Source organism: Harmonia axyridis, chromosome 7 (assembly GCF_914767665.1).
Source record: "Harmonia axyridis chromosome 7, icHarAxyr1.1, whole genome shotgun sequence".
Taxonomy (NCBI): domain Eukaryota; kingdom Metazoa; phylum Arthropoda; class Insecta; order Coleoptera; family Coccinellidae; genus Harmonia; species Harmonia axyridis.
In genome coordinates, this window is record NC_059507.1 from 32,441,315 (window position 1) to 32,457,542 (window position 16,228).

The following is a 16,228-nucleotide window of genomic DNA, read 5'->3' on the forward strand; positions in this document are numbered from 1 at the left end:
ATGTCACCCATTCATTCTTGAACTAACGGGTGTTTTTTTTTCGAGGTATATAACTTTAAGTTGGCATTATTGTTCAAGATGGCGACCGATTTAGCAGCTGTCAAGTGATTTATTCTCAGTTTGGTTTGGCAATTCATCATGAATAGACTCAAGCATGAACAACGCTTGCAAATAGTGCAATTTTATTTCGAAAATAAGGGTTCTGTGCGAAATACGTATCGCGCACTACGTCCATTTCATTTTGTTTAGCGATGAAGCGCACTTATGGTTCAATGGCTACGTCAACAAACAAAACTGCCGCATTTGGAGTGAAGCTAAGCCTCAAGTGTATGTCGAAACACCGTTACATCCAGAAAAACTGACTGTTTGGTGCGCTTTATAGACTGGTGGAATCATTGGTCTGTACTTCTTCAAAAACGATGATGGCCAGAATATTACAGTCAATGGTGATCTGTATAGAGCCATGATTACTAACTTTTTCATTCCTGAATTGAACAACCATGATGTCTAGGAGCTTTGGTTCCAACAAGAAGGCGCAACATGTTACACAGCTCGTGCCACAATCGATTTATTGAAAGACACGTTTGGTGACCGCCTAATTTCACGTTTTGGACCTGTGAATTAGCCTCCAAGATCTTGTGATTTAACACCGCTAGACTACTTTCTGTGGGGCTATGTAAAGTCATTGGTCTATGCGGATAAGCCACAAACCCTTGACCATTTGGAAGATAACATTTGCCGTGTTATTGCCGATATACGGCCACAAATGTTGTAAAAAGTCATCGAAAATTGGACGTCCAGATTGGACTACATCCGAGCCAGCCGTGGCGGTCTTATGCCAAAAATCATATTTAAAATGTAATGCCACAAGATTATCTTGCGGATAAATAAAATTCATGTCAATCGAATAATCCATCGTTGTTTTATTGCAATTCAAAGTTCTATAGCTCTAAAAAAAAAACACCCTTTACATATTATCAATTTTTTTGCGAAAAACGAAAAGTTACCAAAATTTCCATTTGTTTTTTCATTGGCAAATTGAAAATATTTATTTCCTTCCATATAGATTTAGAAATTATATGAAAACTCCATAAATATCGGTGATTTATAGGAAGAAATATCTCTAATTTCGTTTTGAACTGAGCAATCATATGGTGGTGTTTCTTATTAACAATAAGACATCGTTGTACTTTTGACTTTGCGGTTATTTTGAAATTTACGTGTCTGTCAACAAGCCTGTGACCACCCGAGCATTGCAATTAGAAGATACATCATCGAAATATCGTTATTGTAAAGTTCGTCAAATAGGTACGCATGTGCTGGAAAAGTTGTCGACATATGAATTTACCTGATGCATTATTCTACCCATAATTCAGAAATATTTATTTCACAACCCTATAAATATTGCAATGATAATAACCTCGAAACCCAATAAATATTGCAATGAAAATAGAGGATTTCATTTGACTTAACGACATCGCGCATGAATCCTTTTTCGTGAATAGAAAGCCAAAATCCAATGATCCATATCAAATATTCAACCCGTAACATTGTTTTTTCTCAAATTCAAAAATAATACAAATATTTGGACCGACCTAATCCGAAATAAATGAGTAATCCATTCCTAAATGCGAGATTGTTATTGCAGTTCGCTTTTTCGATTTGCTCCGAGGGGCGAGGGACGTGTTTGAAGCCCAAACCTCGCATAATAATATTGTTAGGCCGGTCGCAAAACGCTTGTAAACAGCACTGGCCAAATTCAATTACGATACTCGATCGAAAAATACGAATAAACCGAATTATTCAATATTTAATTGTTGCACCAGGTCCCTGTGCTTGATAATTGAACAGTCGAATATAAATAAAATTTCCCTTTGTAATTCGAAATTCGTATTGTTCGACAAAGTATCCGATGACCAATTTGTTATTTCATGCGATAAGATCACAGCCTACGATGGATATTGGAAACCTATTACAACCCAATCCCAACCTGAATATTCGAATACATCCATCAGAAAAGCAGTTTTGTTATAGTTGGTCCTTCTATTCCGGATATGAGTATTTTTATGGATTTATTCAGTATTGAATATATTAATAATAACAAATTCTCTAAATCGGACTAACCTCATTTATTTTTTATAGCTTCCAGCCTGCTGAATTGGTCTTATCAGAGCTCGAAGCAATGCTCCGTTCTAGTAGGCGAGAACACCCAGATCGTCACCCCCTCCAAGCCTAACGCACCCGAAAGCAATACGTCAACGTCAAGTCGACCCAAACCGACATCTAACGGAGGTAATGTCAATTCCACGTCTGTAGCGAACAGAAAACGTAGGGAGGTGGAAACACCTCCAGATTTACCTGCTTCTGTACTGTCTGACCAGCACTTTAGTAATTCTAGTAACGAAACACAGCATGAAGTTGGTTCTTTATTGCATGAAAACACTAGTTTAGATACCCTTTCTGGTGAAGAGATTGATTCGTTGTTGGTAGATAGTTTTCCTTCCAGTTCTGAAGAAACTGTCACTAGTTCATCTGTCTCTGTCGAAACGACTACTGATATTGAAGCAAACACTGCGGTACCATCTTCAACAAATGCAGATTATTTAAACATTACACAAATGGACTACATCATCGAAGAAGAATCAACAACTGAAACTGCAATAACCGAAGAGAGTTCACGTACCTCTGCATTCACTGACACGACTTCCAATGAATCCACTGCACGAGAAGATGAAAGTGTGACAGATGATGTAACATCGTCTTCAACCGTTCCTTTCGATCAATCCACCACAAATAAACCACATCGAACTCTAGAAAAATCAACAGACAACTTGAGTCACGATATAATCCAAGGTGATGAACCAGGTTATGGTTTTGCCTATGACGATGACGTCGATATCATCACCTTTGATGAAAAGCCACCAGGAGATGTTATAGACATCGTTAGTTTGGACCACAAATCCTCCAAAACTAATTCGATATATGATATTTCTTCTAATGACACAACAAAGAACCGAACAACGTTACCAGCAGTCCCCACGAAGGACAAATCTAGTTTCAACAATCCCTCAACTTTGCATGAACTTAACCAAACTGAAATTAACTCTGGTGGTTTTGGTGATGCCGATCCTAACATTAAAATAATAAATTTGGCGCCTCCAAACATTTCTAACAATTCTAAACGTCTGCAAGTGAACATAACAGTATCCGCCCAAAACGACTTCAAAGCGGAAGAGCAAATATACGTGTTGTCTGTGTCAATTCCTACTGACGGAAAAGTACCAGCTCCTGTGATGAGCGAGTACAAGGAGTACCCACAAGAACAGCAGAAAGATCACGTTGAAAAGGAGAACGCAGATTCTGGCGGTGCTTGTCAGTGTTCGTGTCCAAGCTTAGACATCAATGATTATTTTGCAGATTACAAGGATGCGACGGATTTTGACGTAACGGAAAAAATGGTCGAAATGACCTCAGTACCGACTGTAGCGGTTACAGAGTCGATCAAATCGAGTACCACTGATTTTAGCACCACCCAAAGCATCTCCTCAACTACTGAAATGGAAAACTGGACAAACCTTTGCGATACTTCCACTAAGTTACCTCCACCACCAACTATCCTAATATTGGAAGGTAGGGCTAACATATTGGCAATTTTGGCAACTAACACCGCTCTGCGAAACCCATAGGAAACTAACAATTTTACCTGATCACGTTCACTCTCACTGAAATTTGTAAGAATATATGAGTTATCAGAGAGTCTTCTTTGATAACCAATGCAGATATCACTTATTATGCAAACGGCATTCAAAGACATCACTTAGTTTTCACAAATCGCAATTGGCATCATTTCTCACAAGTACATAAAAAAGACTTCTCCCCTTCTTTTTATTACGGCCGTTATTATGAGTAGGCTGTTGATAATATGGTAGATCTTTATGATAACTGTTATTTGTATCGCATGAACTTGAAATTATCTCATGTTAGAGCATGTACTTCTGATATTTGTCGGCTTTGTATACCCTGAGGCTTCTAATGGCGCTTAGCAATTTCACGTTAATGCACCTACCCACGATGTGGTTTGGATCGGCTGAAAGCCAAGAATTAGCGGGAATTGATAATTCATGTCTTTGGGCTACGGAATCGTTCATCTAGTTACGCGTTGAGCTTTAATAAGCGAGCTTATACAAGCTCACCGCATATTTATTGAATGGCTCAAATGTTTTAATGGTTGTTTACACTTTGATGGGAAGATCGATAATTAATAACAACAAACGACACCTTGTTGAAATGAACAGTTCGAAAAATTCTTGATGCTACAGTTTTTCCAAACCATTTCGTGCAACATAGATTGGAATTTTTTGAGGTTAAACAATTTTCCATCTCTAGATGCGCGGACGTTCCCGGCACAATCTTTCCCGCCAGACGGTACCACGTTCTCCCAGATATCGTTAGGACAGAAGCTCTCTCACGAGATACCACCCTATGGATATTGGAACATGCAATTCTACCAATCAGAAGCGGCGTATGTCAAGTTTGACTATAGTATTCCAAGAGGAGCAAGCATAGGGGTCTATGCAAGAAGAAATGCCCTTCCCACACACACCCAGTATCATATCTTAGAGGTCCTTAGCGGTTTCAAGGCTAGAACTACTCGTAGCTCTAATGTAAGTGTCAATTTTGTATATCTCTTAATAGTCACTAATTGATTTTCTTTCATTATTTAGTCATTCGTGAAGAAGGAAGTCACTCATTACATGGAGCAAGGTCATTGGTTCTTATCACTGTACAACGACGATGGAGATGCTCAAGAAATAACCTTCATAGCAACCATAGCTGATGACATGACACACAACTGCCCGAATGGATGCAGTGGTAAAGGTGAATGCCTTATGGGACACTGTCAGTGTAATCCAGGATTTGGTGGTGACGATTGCAGTGAGAGTAAGTACCGCCCCTCTTCCTTTAGTTAACATCAGGTGTAAGTACAGCTGAAACATCACATTGCTTGTCTACTAACAGCTCGTTTTAGGCTCCTCTAGAGCGTACTTTCCAAACGAAAAACTCTTATATTATTATATTTAAAAAATGTCCGCTCTTGGAGTTGCCTAATAGCATATCTGCATGATGAATGTTTCTTGTACAGGTGTATGTCCAGTTCTGTGCAGTCAACGCGGAGAGTACATCAACGGTGAATGCCAGTGTAACCCTGGCTGGAAGGGAAAAGAATGTCAGCTGAGGCATGATGAATGTGAAGTTCCAGACTGCAATGGACATGGACATTGTGCTAACGGAAAATGTAATTGCATCCGAGGCTATAAGGGCAAATTTTGCGAAACTGGTAAGGTTAAAGTCAAAATCGGGGAACAACTTAATTCACTCCATAAAAATTTGGTCCTTGTCCTCAACCTAGGAAAAGAGCTAACACAAATATGCATGGGAATGGGTCAAAATCATCCTTTCTTGATTTCTCAGATACGTTTGCCTTTAATTAATTAAAAATTTAAAGTTTCTTTTCATGTCACTAATTCATATTCGAAAATACATTTCCCTAAAACCACGTATTTCATTTATCTGATTATGCTTGATCGCCAACAGCTGATTGCCCTCATCCTACATGCTCTGGACACGGGTACTGCGTGGAAGGTTCTTGCATCTGCAAAAAGGGATGGAAAGGTCCAGATTGTGGCCAAATGGACAAGGAAGCGCTGCAATGTCTTCCAGACTGTTCGGGACATGGTAACTTCGACCTTGATTCCCAGACGTGTACGTGCGAACCAAGGTGGTCTGGAGAAGATTGCTCCAAAGGTATATAATCGCGAAAATTTGACAACCCTTACCATCAATCCATCAGTCATCCGTATTATTTCGTTCAATCTTCAATTTCATCTCTTATCATACTTATCTCTATCTTTACAGAACTGTGTGATCTGGACTGTGGAAACCATGGACATTGCGTTTCTGATGCTTGCCAGTGTGATGCTGGGTGGACCGGAGAATCCTGCAACATCAAGCAGTGCGACTCGAGGTGCAACGATCATGGTCAGTGTAAAAACGGAACTTGCCTTTGCGTCACTGGATGGAACGGCAAGCACTGCACCCTTGAAGGGTGTCCGAATAGCTGTTCGAATCACGGACAGTGCAAGCAATCTTCCAACAATCAATGGGCTTGTAAATGTGATAGTGGTTGGGACGGTGCTAGTTGTAGCATCCTTCTGGAGCAGAGTTGTAACGACGACAGAGATAACGACAAAGGTCAGTTTTACCACAATTCAAAGACAACAATATATATTTTTTCAGGATGAGAAGTCTAACGTCCTCAATTTTTTCACAGATGGTCTTAAAGATTGTGAAGATCCGGAGTGTTGTTCTAGTCCACATTGTGAGAAGAATCAGCACTGCTACGTTGCTCCCAAACCCTTAGATATACTTTTAAGAAAACAACCACCGGCGATAACTGCTTCCTTCTTCGAACGAATGAAATTCTTGATCGACGAAGACAGTTTGCAAAATTACGCTAGACAAGGAAGCTTTAATGAAAGGTAGGTTATTGGATCATATTGAAGTTTTTTTTTTTCAATTTCAATTCAATGTCACCTTAGTGATGTTTGGTGTTTCCTGTTTGTTTGACTAGAGTTCTTCTAGAACGCATTGTTGTGCCCCATGTGCAATTCACCTCCCAATTTTCTCAGTATTTGGTCACCTTTTTATGTTCAGGAAGCTTAAGTGTTTTTTACTATATGTCTTTCAACTTATATAAACCATATATTGAGAATAACCATTAAAAATTATTGTGACTGGATTTGATCAATACAGATGCTTAAAATACTAAACATTTAATACATTGCTACCCATTTGAAATGCTAACCGATGTCGCTTTTCTGTTTTTTCTCGCTGCTCAGCGTGTTCTGGAGCAACTTCAACACGAGGTAAGGCCAAGTAGCCTTTATTGATGGACTTGTTACATTGAAAGAATGCTAACAATAGAATGTGCTTTTTTTCTTTTCGTTTGGTTTTGTTTTGTTTTCACCTCCAATTGTGATCGTTTGATTTTTTTTAGCTTTAAATTTGTGTTTTTTCATGACGTTGTACTTCGTTTCTTGTGAAATGAGAAATGGTTTTACCTATTTCATGAGTGTTTTCCTAGATAGAGCATACAATTATATCAAACATTCCCAGAAAGAGGAATGTTATTAAAAATTGTTTTTATAGTACAACGTTCTCTCTTTCTGGAATTCAAGTTGTCAATTTTAACTTATCATATTTTCTTTAGCCGTTCAGCTGTGGTTCGAGGTAAAGTAACGACCACTATGGGCAAAGGATTGATGGGAGTCAGAGTCAGCTCAAGTAAGGCCCAAGAAGGCTTCACATTGACCAGAGAAGACGGTTGGTTCGACCTCCTTGTCAACGGTGGTGGAGCTGTTACTCTCCACTTTGGTAGAAATCCCTTCCGACCTCACAAACACATCGTCTTCGTACCTTGGAATGAAGTTGTTATAATAGATGACATCATTATGACTATGGGAGATGAAAAGCAAGTTGGTTCAATACCACAACCATGCATTATCCACAACTACGACGTCATGAAACCTGTTGTTCTGGCAACTTGGAAACACGAATTCCAAGGTGCCTGCCCCGACAAAAGTTCAATCTTGGCCGAGTCTCAGGTGGTCCAAGAAAGTCTTCCAATCCCTGGAACCGGTCTAAATCTGGTCTACCACAGTTCGAGAGCTGCAGGATACGTATCCACTATTCAACTTCAACTTACTCCTGAAATTGTCCCACCTTCTTTGAAGTTGATTCATCTGAGGATAACGATTGAAGGTATCCTATTCGAGAAAACTTTCGAGGCTGATCCTGTTATCAAATACACTTACTCTTGGAATAGAAATAACGTATATCGTCAAAGAGTTTATGGGGTCACTACAGCCATTGTAAAAGTTGGCTACGAATACACTGATTGCAAAGATGTAATCTGGGATGTCCAAACCACCAAACTAAGCGGTCTTGATATGAGTATCTCGGACATTGGAGGTTGGAATCTTGACATACACCATCGTTACAACTTCCATGAAGGTAAGATCATTCTTCTAGGTAGCAAGGTCTTATTTATAATGCAAATTGTCTATTTTAGGTATCCTTCAAAAGGGCGATGGTTCTAACATCTACTTGAAACACAAACCAAGAGTTATATTGACTACAATGGGTGATGGACATCAACGACCTCTTCAATGTAGAGACTGTGATGGCCAAGCTAGTAAACAGAGACTGTTGGCACCTGTAGCTTTATGCGCTTCACCAGATGGGTCACTGTATGTTGGCGACTTCAATTTGGTCAGAAAGATTTTGACGGATGGTACAGTTAGGACTATAGTTCGTTTGAAGTAAGTAAAATCGGTCCTCTGTTGAATCAGATTGCTCCTAAATTCCAGATGCTAATATATATTTTATTCTAGTGCTACTCGAGTCTCCTACCGTTACCACATGGCATTGAGTCCACTCGATTCAGTTTTATACATATCTGACCCAGAATCCCATCAAATCATAAAAGTGCGCAACACATCTGATTACTCCGATCCAGATCACAACTGGGAGACGGTAGTCGGTTCTGGAGAACGTTGTCTTCCTGGTGATGAGGCCCATTGTGGCGATGGAGCCCTTGCTAGAGATGCAAAACTGGCATATCCTAAAGGTGTGGCTGTCACAATTGACAACATCCTTTACTTCGCCGATGGAACAAATATAAGGATGGTGGATCGTGATGGTATAGTGACCACAGTGATCGGAAACCATATGCATAAAAGTCACTGGAAACCGTTGCCTTGTGAAGGAACACTCAACATCGAAGAGGTTCATCTAAGATGGCCGACAGAACTAGCCATCAATCCGCTTGATAATTCTTTGCATATAATCGACGATCACATGATCCTTCAACTGACCTCTGATGGAAGAGTTAAAATCATCGCTGGTCGACCACTACATTGCGGATCTCCAACTTCTGGATATGATGTGGAACTTGCGACACACGCCACCTTGGTGATGCCTCAAAGCATAGCTTTCAGTTCCTCCGGTAACCTTTACGTGGCAGAAAGCGATTCTCAGAGAATAAATAGAATAAGAATGATCGGCACTGATGGAAAGATTAAATTATACGCTGGTGCAGAGTCCAAATGTAACTGTCTGGAAAGAGGCTGTGATTGTTTCGAGGCTGATCACTATCTTGCTTCCAACTCCAAATTCAATACAATATCTGCCGTTACTGTTACCCCTGACGAACATGTACATATAGGCGACCAGGCTAACTATAGAATACGAAGTGTCATGCCTAGTATACCCGACTCCACTTCCACCAGAGAGTACGAAATATATTCCCCAGATACTCAAGAAATCTATATCTTCAATAAGTTTGGCCAACATGTTGCCACCAAAAATATACTAACAGGAGAAACTATATACATCTTCACCTACAATGTGAACACGAGCAATGGTAAACTAAGCACTGTAACAGACGCTGCCGGCAATAAAGTCTTCCTCTTACGTGATTACGCCAGTCAAGTGAACTCTATTGAGAACACCAAGGGTCAAAAATGTAGACTGAAGATGTCATCTCCTTCCCAAATGAAAATGTTGAAGACTCTTAGCACTCCCGACAACTACAATTTCACATTTGAATACCATGGATCTTCCGGTTTGCTCAAGACTAAGATAGATAGCAGCGGCAGAAGTTATATTTATAATTATGACGAATTCGGCCGATTGACTTCTGCTGTTACGCCAACTGGAAAAGTCTTGAGCCTATCTTTCGACTTGAGCCAGAAAGGAGCTACCGTAAAGGTCAGTCAAAACAACGTAGAACCCATTTCGATGCTCATTAGAGAATCGAGCGTAAGCACCAAGATTGGTGAAGCTGAAAGTAAAATTCTCATGCAACCAGATGGAGGAGTCACCAGCATCATGCCATGGTTCCACTCAGTGTCCATTGATACTGTACCATATAATGTATTGGCTGACAAAGAAGCTCTTCTGGGTAAGTTATACTCCATTATTCACTCAAAGAATCAAATTCTAATATTCTAATATCATTTTAGGAGAAAGTTATCCAGTGCCAGCTAAGCAGAGGACTGAGATTGGTGGAGACTTAGCCAATAGATTCGAATGGAAATACTTCATCCGACCAAATCAACAGAACAAGGGCAAGTCCTCGATACCCAGAGTAATATCAAAAGTGGGAAGAAGGCTTCGAGTGAATGGAGAGAATATCTTGTCATTAGAATACGACAGAGAATCTTCTTCAGCTGCTGTCTTCATTGATGACAAGATAGAACTGGTCAATATTTCTTACGATAAATCTGCAAGGCCTGTGAGGTGGACCCCAAGGAACGGAGTGTTTGCTCCGGTAGAACTTGAATATGACAGATTCAGCAGATTGAGTAGTTGGAAGTGGGGCGATCTGACTGAAACCTACGGTTTCGATAGAGCTGGACGATTGTATGAGATTAAATATGGGGACGGTACCTCTATGCAGTATGCTTTCAAGGACATGTTTAGTAGCTTGGTGAGTGTTATCTTATTTTCGAACAATATCCAATTGAGTTGAAATATTGCATTGAAATTATTTGTTAAAAATAGAGTTTAATAATTTCCTTTAATTTCCAGCCATTGAAAGTCACTACACCCAGAGGCTCCGATTATCTACTTCAATATGACGACGCTGGCGCCCTCCAATCTCTTACTACTCCACGAGGACATATTCATACCTTCTCACTCCAAACTTCTCTTGGTTTCTTCAAGTATCAATATTTCAGTCCCATGAATCGTCATCCATATGAAATAATGTACAACGATGAAGGTCAAATCTTGTCTATTGTATACCCTCACCAATCTGGAAGAGTATCCTACATCTACGATGCAGCTGGTAAACTAGAAACATCACTTGCTGGCATGAGTTCCATCCAGTACACTTACCACGAAACATCAAACTTGGTGAAGAATGTTGAGATCGTCGAACCATATTTCGAATTGAGACAAGATTTCAAATATCATGCGGGAGTGTTGAAAGATGAGAGGTTGAAGTTTAATGGTAAGAGTGGTCTGGATAATGCACACTATAGATATCAATATGATGGAAACGCTAGATTGTCCAGTATCGATATAGATATCAACGGTAAAGAGCTGCCGCAACTGAGATTGAAGTATAATCAGAACATTGGCATGTTAGAAGGAATATCCGATTTGAGAGTATACAGGAATACATTCAACAGATCTGTGATGCAAGATACCAGCAAACAGTACTTCACCATCACCGAAACAGATGATAGGGGACGTTTGAAGACTCAACTCATCAACATCAAGTCATTCGATGTGTTCAGGTTAGAGGTTGATTACGACACGAGGAATAGGATAAAGACACAAAAAATTATGATTGGAAGATCACAATTCTTAGATAGAATATCCTATAACTCAGACGGACATGTCCTGGAAGTATTTGGAAGTAACAACTGGAAATATGTCTACGATGAGAACGGTAACGCTATATCGATCATAAGGGACAAAGAGAAGATCTCTTTAGGCTACGACAGTGGTGACAGGGTTGTCCAATACGGAGATGTCGAATTCTCCAGCTACGACAACAGAGGATTCGTGGTGCGTCGTGGAGAACAGAAGTACAGATACAATCCAAGAGGACAGCTGATCCACGCTTTCGAAAGGGACAAATTCCAGACCTGGTACTTCTATGATGACAGGGGAAGGATGATCTCTTGGAACGACGACAAAGGAAACGTAACACAGTATTTCTACTCCAACCCCATCACCCCTAATCTGGTCACGCACGTCCATTTCCCCAAGACTGGTAAAACGTTCAGATGCTTGTATGACTCCAGAAATGTGATCATTTCGATAGAGACCCCAGAGCAAAGATTCTACATTGGTACAGATCAGAATGGCTCACCCCTGGCTCTGTTTGACATAAACGGAAATGTCATCAAGGAAGTGAGAAGGACACCGTTTGGTAACACAGTTTTGGATACCAACCCCAACTTCTACCTACCTGTCGATTTCCATGGAGGTATCCTTGATCCTAACACCAAGCTGCTGTATATCAATAACAGATTGTACGATCCAGTTGTTGGTCAGTGGATGACTCCAGCTTGGGAGAGGCTTTCCACCAAATTGAATTCTCCAACCGATGTTTTCATCTACAGGTTAGTTTGATTTTATATACTTTTTCAGAATGTCTGATTAGTTTTTCTTTGAAATGACAACTGGATCAATATTCTAGTTTGAATTAAACTACTCTGACATAGTAGAAGAGCTATAAAATATTTGTATTTTTTCAGATTCATGAATAATGACCCCATCAACAAGAACAGCCTAATTGACTATATGACTGACATGGAAAGCTGGCTTAAGATCTACGGATTCAACATACAGAACATTATGGGCTCAGAGTACATTGAAAAGATGATTTACCAACCTAAAGCAACAATACAAAGCAGACAGTTGGCTCCTGAGTTTGGAGTTATCTCTGGACTTGAATGTATAGCTAGCAAGGTAAGATATCTCCCAGTGATCTCATTTTTTCGACTTTTCCCATTCAAGTTCTATTATTTATTCATTCACTTTTCTTCTATAGACAAAAGAGAAATTCTCTTCGTTGGACTTCGTACCGAAGCCTCTCCTCAAAGTGGAACCCAAGACCAGAAACTTGCTCCCCAGAGTGTCCTATCGGAAATCCGTGTTTGGTGAAGGTGTCCTAATCTCAAGAATCGATGATCGAGCACTTATCAGTGTGGTTGAAGGCGTCAATGGTGTTATGCAAGATGTAGTGACATCTGTCTTCAACAACTCCTACTTCCTGAACGTCCATTTCAGCATACACGATCAGGATGTGTTCTACTTCGTCAAGGACAACGTTTTGAAGATCAGAGACGACCTGGAAGAGTTGAGAAGGTTAGGAGGCCTCTTCAATGTAACAACGCACGAGATTACAGATCATGGCAACAGTGCGCCAATCAAAGAGCTGAGACTACATAATCCAGACGCTGTGGTCATCATCAAATACGGTGCTGATCCCCAACAGGAAACTCATAAAATACTCAGACATGCACACAAGAGGGCAGTCGAGAGAGCTTGGGAGATCGAGAAACAGCTGGTAGCTGCAGGCTTCCAAGGCAGAGGGGAATGGACTGAGGAAGAGAAGGAAGAACTCATATCTCATGGGGACGTTGATGGATATGAAGGTATCGACCTACACAGCATTCACAAATACCCGCAATTGGCTGACGATCCCGGCAACGTCGCCTTCCAAAGAGACTCTAAGCGTAAACGGAGAAAAAGTGGCATGCGCAAACGGAGAAACCACCGGCAAGTGTCGTGATTTTCCGAAAGAAAAACTTTGAATGTGCCATACGACATCAAATGAATCAAATACTAGTCGATCTAATTTATAATTTTAAGGACAAATTAACTATTTTCTAGATAGTGACTAGACAATGTCACCAAACTATTTTGATATTAAATCATTTTGCGAATTTAAAAAATTCCAAAAAAGTCCGATAGCGCTTCTTTAGTGCGTAAAATGAGAATCGGCGAGGCAATAAATTGAAGACGTAGAAAATTTCACTCAAAATTTTGCAACCCCCCTTGAGAAAACCGGATGTGGGATAAAGTTTTCAATTACCAAAGTAGGCCTAAAAACTTGTCAACCCACAATACTTTCCCCAAGTGAAATTCTTCTGCTTTACCTTCCAAGTTGAGGGCTCATTCAGAATGACCCTTCGAACTGTGTATAGCCATAAGGGTAAGGCCTATCAGAGAACGAGCAAACATGCACATATTAGTTTTAGAGGTAGCGTGCTGAGGCCCAAATACTGACGAAATGTATATAATCAGAAGCTTTTTATATGGAAATGTAGAAGAGAGTCAGATACTTCAGATAGATAAATGATAATGGAACTTTTCGTGCCGCATTCTTGTGATTATTATCATGATAAACCAGTGGCGTTGACTGATAATAAGTTGCAGTTTTACTGATGACTTCTTATAGATGGACCTTATCGATAATAATGTAGAAATTCACTCCATAATACTCCAATGATAATTCTCCAATAACTCGTAGAAACATCTGTTTTTACCTACTCCAAAACAACTCTATACAGGGTAAGTCTTTGACATTGAGATGAGTTAAGAAAAAAGGTTGAAACAATTAATATTCAAGCATTTTTACTACATGCTTGAAAAAACAAACTTTTTATACTTCAAGTTTCACATTGAGAAAAATAATATACATTATTTCATTCAAAATGAATTTCCATCAAGTAAGCAAAATCTTAAAACATTTTTAGGAATTACAAAATTCTGTTAATTCCAAATGAAAACAAGTCAAAGGCTCATCCTCTATATACAAAGAAAACCTGATTAACTTTCCTACGTTCAGATCTATACCTTCTCACTTGAATATTATGAATATCATTCAATAGATCTGAAGTGAAGCTTCATCAAGTTTGATTGAAAATTAGTACACTATGACTTTTTTACTTTCATGTGAATGAAATCCATTGTAGTACTGAAAATGTAGCATTATCTTAAAACACAGGGTTCCCATTCAAAACACATAACATCACAATGACATTCAAATCGCTGGTTTGAAATAATACTCTGTTTTATATGTGATATTTTATTTAATCCCATTAGGTAACACAATTTAATCCAATCAGTCCATGTAAATAGTACTCTAATAGTCGGTTTTCATTAAGTTTTCCAATTCTATTTACAATGCTTCAAAACACCCATCATGAGAATACCCACTTGAAAAGATTATGACAAGATTAACATGACATCAAATTTTTATAATTCCATTTTCTTTGTAAAATCTACTTTCAATTGGGGATATTTTACGATGGGCTTTTTCCAGTTGTTAGAATAGAACGTTCAGGATGGTACTCAGTTCTCAAATCATCCCAATCATAGTGTAGTCACTAAATACGACTATATATGTGTCCTTACAGCCCCTCCACATCCTTAGCTGCAATAGTCTTCTTGTAAAGTACTTATGGTACCGCTGTTGTATGATAATAATACTCGTTCCAAAAGTGACTGGCCATCGATTCTTCATAGGTTTTTTGGGTGTTCTAGAATCCATCGGTGTGTCATATTGTTAACAGTAGAAATTTACTCTGGATTTTAGATGGTTTCGAATTTAATTTTTTTGGAACGAGTAGAAACATGTTATACCAGTGTATCAATAACTAATATTTTAGCTGATGTACTTACGTTTTTTTGGTCAGAACTGTACTGGGACGTTGAGAGACGAAAGTAACTGGGGCATTTTCGATGCCAATGGAAGTATGACTGATATTTTTTCTAATGTGACTAAAGTAAAAGCAATATACTTTATATCTTGAATATTCTAGTTATTTTTTATAATTCTGTGCAATTGTTGTGTGGTTGTCAATTATCCGGTATTGGCAACTTGCACGTGATGCATTTGACCATAAGATTAAATTGTAAACTGTAATACTAAATTTTATGTATGATGTACATATATATAAATCTATTGTGTATATTGTTTTGATATGTAAATATATTATGTTTCATTCATTTAATATACTCGTTTATTAAATGCAAAGTATTTATGACAACAAATTTTTTTGGTTTTTCTTATCCATTTTCCTATTTTCTGTTCAGAACAAAATTAAGTGAAAATTGAACTTTTTGAAAAAACAAATAATGACTTCAAAAATAAGAGAAGCAAATTAGCAATAAGCCTTCAAAAAAACGCCATTTCATTGAAACTAGAAATTATTTCATAATTCGATTGAACTCTAGCAACATCCTACTTTCCAAACTTGGCATACAGCCGCCCCTGGAATAAGTCAATGCAATGATTATTACTTTTTTCAACTGGGCACAAGTCATCCAAATTCATTATATTGTCGTCAAATGGGTCACTTAGTGATATAATAAACCTACCCTGCAAATTTTTAATTTTCTAGGATCCTGCTTTCGAGTTTTATGGTGTAGATATACCGGATGTTGAAAAACACCGTGTCAATATTTTGGGAGCTAATTCTAGACCTCAGAATAAGTAAAAATTTTTATATAAATGGCTTCAAGGACGTTACATCCTTACTCCTATTCATTTTTTGTCCAAAGCATTTTTTGCTTTGACTTGTAATGGCGGGACATTCTGTGATCAGTTAATTAGTGTTTAGTTTCTTCCTCCTCTGAC

General features: G+C 38.8%; 1 protein-coding gene across 11 annotated transcripts in view; it reads left to right on the plus strand.

Annotated features, from left to right (window-relative positions):
- LOC123684759 (teneurin-m) overlaps positions 1 to 15,642 on the plus strand; it is a 446,936-nt gene extending 431,294 nt beyond the window's left edge. For 7 of the 11 annotated variants that reach the window (XM_045624190.1, XM_045624195.1, XM_045624189.1 and 4 more), the window contains 15 exons: positions 2,143 to 3,630; positions 4,387 to 4,664; positions 4,725 to 4,941; positions 5,144 to 5,338; positions 5,596 to 5,805; positions 5,917 to 6,252; positions 6,332 to 6,539; positions 6,900 to 6,926; positions 7,271 to 8,073; positions 8,132 to 8,381; positions 8,454 to 10,024; positions 10,086 to 10,552; positions 10,654 to 12,200; positions 12,336 to 12,549; positions 12,632 to 15,642. In XM_045624190.1, coding sequence (XP_045480146.1) covers positions 2,143 to 3,630; positions 4,387 to 4,664; positions 4,725 to 4,941; positions 5,144 to 5,338; positions 5,596 to 5,805; positions 5,917 to 6,252; positions 6,332 to 6,539; positions 6,900 to 6,926; positions 7,271 to 8,073; positions 8,132 to 8,381; positions 8,454 to 10,024; positions 10,086 to 10,552; positions 10,654 to 12,200; positions 12,336 to 12,549; positions 12,632 to 13,375 — 8,555 coding nt within the window. In that variant the 3' untranslated portion in view covers positions 13,376 to 15,642. The remainder of the gene's footprint in view (positions 1 to 2,142; positions 3,631 to 4,386; positions 4,665 to 4,724; positions 4,942 to 5,143; positions 5,339 to 5,595; positions 5,806 to 5,916; positions 6,253 to 6,331; positions 6,540 to 6,899; positions 6,927 to 7,270; positions 8,074 to 8,131; positions 8,382 to 8,453; positions 10,025 to 10,085; positions 10,553 to 10,653; positions 12,201 to 12,335; positions 12,550 to 12,631) is intronic. The other 4 variants (XM_045624196.1, XM_045624197.1, XM_045624191.1 and 1 more) reach the window with 4 other exon arrangements.
- The last annotated feature ends 586 nt before the right edge of the window (positions 15,643 to 16,228 follow it).